This window comes from Salvelinus sp. IW2-2015, unplaced genomic scaffold (assembly GCF_002910315.2).
Source record: "Salvelinus sp. IW2-2015 unplaced genomic scaffold, ASM291031v2 Un_scaffold511, whole genome shotgun sequence".
Lineage (NCBI taxonomy): Eukaryota > Metazoa > Chordata > Actinopteri > Salmoniformes > Salmonidae > Salvelinus > Salvelinus sp. IW2-2015.
The window spans coordinates 188,189-191,610 of record NW_019942565.1 but is presented as its reverse complement, the minus strand read 5'-3'; the positions used below and the strand labels follow the sequence as shown (position 1 = coordinate 191,610).

Sequence of the window (3,422 nt, the reverse complement as noted above, 5' to 3'; positions counted from 1 at the left end):
AAGAGAGGTTCTGGCTATAGTGTTGCAAAAGGCATTGCAACACTTCTCTGCAAGTTCAGGTGAGAGACTTTTAATGAACTCTTCTTGGGCTTGGGTATAACGCTCTCTTGTCTCACCTCCCACTTTGCTGTTATTGGACCTCTGGACGACATTCCCTTTGGATGTACCAGCTCTCGGGCAGAGGTAATAGTGGTGTTCTGCAGCACGCTGTTCTATGCAGTCTGGCCTCCTGCACAGAAACTCTGATTTACAATAGTCACCTTCCTTGTGAATCTCCATGCATCTTTTGCAGGCTCCCAGCTTCAGGACAGCATCTCTTTTCTCTGACAGCTTAAGCTTGCGAAACTTTTGGCAGAATTATAGCCTTTTCTTATGCTTGCAGTCTCCGCAGACCACACATCCTTGAGCCTGGTCGCTTAGTTGGGTGGAGGTTCTGGTTCGAGCTTGCCGAGGTTCAGATTTCGGTTTTGGTTCCTCCTCTCTCAGTTGGTCCAGCTTCTCATAGATGGCTTCTTGACCTTGAAGAAACTTGTGGAGGTAGTCAAATCGCTTGTCTTCTTCAGCTTCATCACCTTTGCCAGCTACATGAAGAAGCCATTCCTTCTTCAGGCCATCAGGAAGTTTACTCTCTATTGTCTTTGTTACAAGAGGGTTCTTTATAGCACCGGTCTTGCCAAGCTCGTTCAGATCAACCAGGGCTTTTTCTACAGATTGGATGAGCTCAACGATCCTCCTGGGCTGGTAACCTTTAACTGCTTGGAGTCTTTGGAGCTCTTCTACTATCTCAAGGGCTATAGTTGTCTTATTTCCAAAGCGGTTCTCCAAGACCCGGAAAACCTCCTCAGCAGTTGTGTAAGTTGTAAGGTGAAGGTCTCGTATGGTCTTCTCATCCACACTGTCGAGAAGTTGGAACTTTTTAACCTCTCTGGATCCAGTAGGTTCTCCCTGCATCTGGAGCGCTTCCCAGTCTTTTTTCCACCGGTGAAACTCTTGGCGGATGCCAGAAAACTTTGGGAGTTCAGCAGGCTTTAATTTAATTGCTGGTGTGGCCACAGAACTGTTTGAAGTAGTACTCAATCTGCTGGTTTCTCCTCTAACGTGTGCCCCTGTAAAGTCTGCTTGTCTTATTGTGAGATTTGGCAGGATAGTTTCAAGGTCTTTGATACGACTCTGGAAATGTTGTTGCTCTGCTGGGGGGGCCCAGCACTTCCAATGTTTATGCACCTCCTTCGCAGCCTTCACAAGTTTCTCTAGTTGTCCGATCATGAAGAGATATGCATCTGGGTTTTTACTTGGGTCCACAGCTCCCACGTTTTCTGCTTGCGACTCTGCTGTTGTAATTGCTTGTGTCAGTTCATATTCCCCGAAMTTGGCCCACAATGTCTTTTGTATGAGGTCCTTTAGCTCTTGCAGTCTTTTCTCACAGTCATTGGCTGTTTTGACCAAGTCAGACTTCTGCTGCTCGCTCAACTCCTCTGCATCAGAGTTTTCTTCAATACATTGCCCCTCTACATCATCGTTGGCTTCCAGGACTYTGCCAGCTTCTGCAGTGAGCTTCCTAAAATTGTCTCTGAGCTCCTCTTCTGACATCATTGTATGCATTCGTAGCACATTATTGGCCAGACGGGAAAACTGACGCGTCGCTGATGTCCTTGCGGTCTTTAGCTGCTCCACCAGTAATGAATCAGCCATTTCACTCACAGCAGCAGGCGGGAACAGTCTTTACTTGTCTCTCTGGACACGTGTGGTCACTTTTCTGGTCCTTTTCCAGTCTTGAGCCACGGTTTTTCACTGTCAAGTTCTGACCTCTTTCTTGTGCAATTCCCCACTTGAAAAGGACAGTCCCTCCACATGAAGATTTTAACTGGATTTCACTCAATAAACAGCCATGGAATCAGTTGTTTGTCTTTTATTTACCATTCTTTGGTTGGCAGTAAACAGGTGAAAAACCTCAAAAAGAGATGACAAATACAAGTTATTATTTGAGTTGACAGCCTAATTAAAATACACAAAATTATCCACATTCACCTCAGATAAACACATTTCTGCCATTATAAAATACAAGGTTTCCACCTTTAAGCAAATGTTTCCAAAAATAGAAACCCACCATTTTAATCAAATGAGCAGAATCAGTATATTTGTATCTAAATTTGCATTTTAGCCAAATACATTCAAAATATTTTTAGTAGTAAAAAATTACATTTATTTTCTAATCAGTAGTTTTAAGCAGACAAATCTTACATTTTTTAGCCAAAGATTTTAGACTATACATTTGTTACTGAATTAAGAACTTGGTTTACTAAGATTTCTACAAAGTTTAAATTACTTAACCATTTCAAACAAGTTCTTTGTCAACAATGAATTTGGCTCTTCTTACTTTTCCTTTATACCCCACAAACAACATTTGAAGTTATAAATACCACTGCAAAAGTCCTATCAAAGTTAAGAGTTAAGTCTGTGTTTTCCAGAGTATCATTAGCAGTGCACTGCTTAAGTCAGTCTAGTCAAGCATGGCCAATATGGCGCTTACCGGCTGTCTTTCACAGTTTTGTGGAGGGCTTGGACTTGCACAGTCACCTTGATCACAAAGATGAAGTTTCCTTGGTCTTGTGGTGTTATAAATGCTCCTTTCACTGCGGTCTAAAGACAACAGCAGAGCCAGGTGCTGGCACGCCCWGATTGCCTGGAAGATTTGTTCCACCTGGTTCACCACTGATTGAAGGAGGAGGAGTTTCACCACTGAGGAGCTCCCAGGCAGTTTGTCAGCACAATCACCCTCCTTTACTCCTCATCCTAGACCTAGCACAGGGACACTGATGAATAGTCATTGACTGAAAATGCTGGATAGAGGGGTTCAGTGAAGGTGGAGTGGAATGTGTGCAGGTGGGTCAGTGTGTCAGAGGAGACTAGGTAGAAGGATAGAGTGCCTTGTGAGGAGTTCAGATACACCCCAACTCTGTCAGCGCAGGAAAGGGTCAGTATGACCTTATGTTCTATTATTGTGCCAGTTTTATTTTTATTTTTTTATTTCACCTTTATTTAACCAGGCAGGTAAGTTGAGAATTCTCATATACAATTGTGACCTGGCCAAAATAAAGCAAAGCAGTTCGACACATACAACAACACAATTACACATGGAGTTAAACAAACATACAGTCAATAATACAGTAGAAAATAGTCTATATACAATGTGAGCAAATTAGTGAATAAGGGAGTAAAGGCAAAAAAAAAGCCATAGTGGTGAAGTAAATACAATATAGCAAGATAAACACTGTGAATGGATAGATTTGCAGTGGAAGAATGTGCAAAGTAAAGAATAGAAATAATGGGGTGCAAAGGAGCAATAAATAAATACAGTAGGGGGAGAGTAGTTGTGTGGGCTAAATTATAGATGCTATGTACAGTGCAGTAATCTGTGAGCT

General features: G+C 42.4%; 1 protein-coding gene across 1 annotated transcript; it reads right to left on the bottom strand.

Moving 5' to 3' along the window:
• Positions 1–15: 15 nt before the first annotated feature.
• Positions 16–2,964, bottom strand: LOC139023924 (uncharacterized). Its single transcript, XM_070438149.1, has 2 exons — positions 2,531–2,964; positions 16–1,950 (listed from the first exon to the last, which is right to left on the bottom strand). The coding sequence occupies exon 2, from the start codon at positions 1,690–1,692 to the stop codon at positions 358–360; it is 1,335 nt and encodes a 444-aa protein (XP_070294250.1). The 5' UTR covers positions 1,693–1,950; positions 2,531–2,964; the 3' UTR covers positions 16–357.
• Between the last annotated feature and the right edge of the window lie 458 nt (positions 2,965–3,422).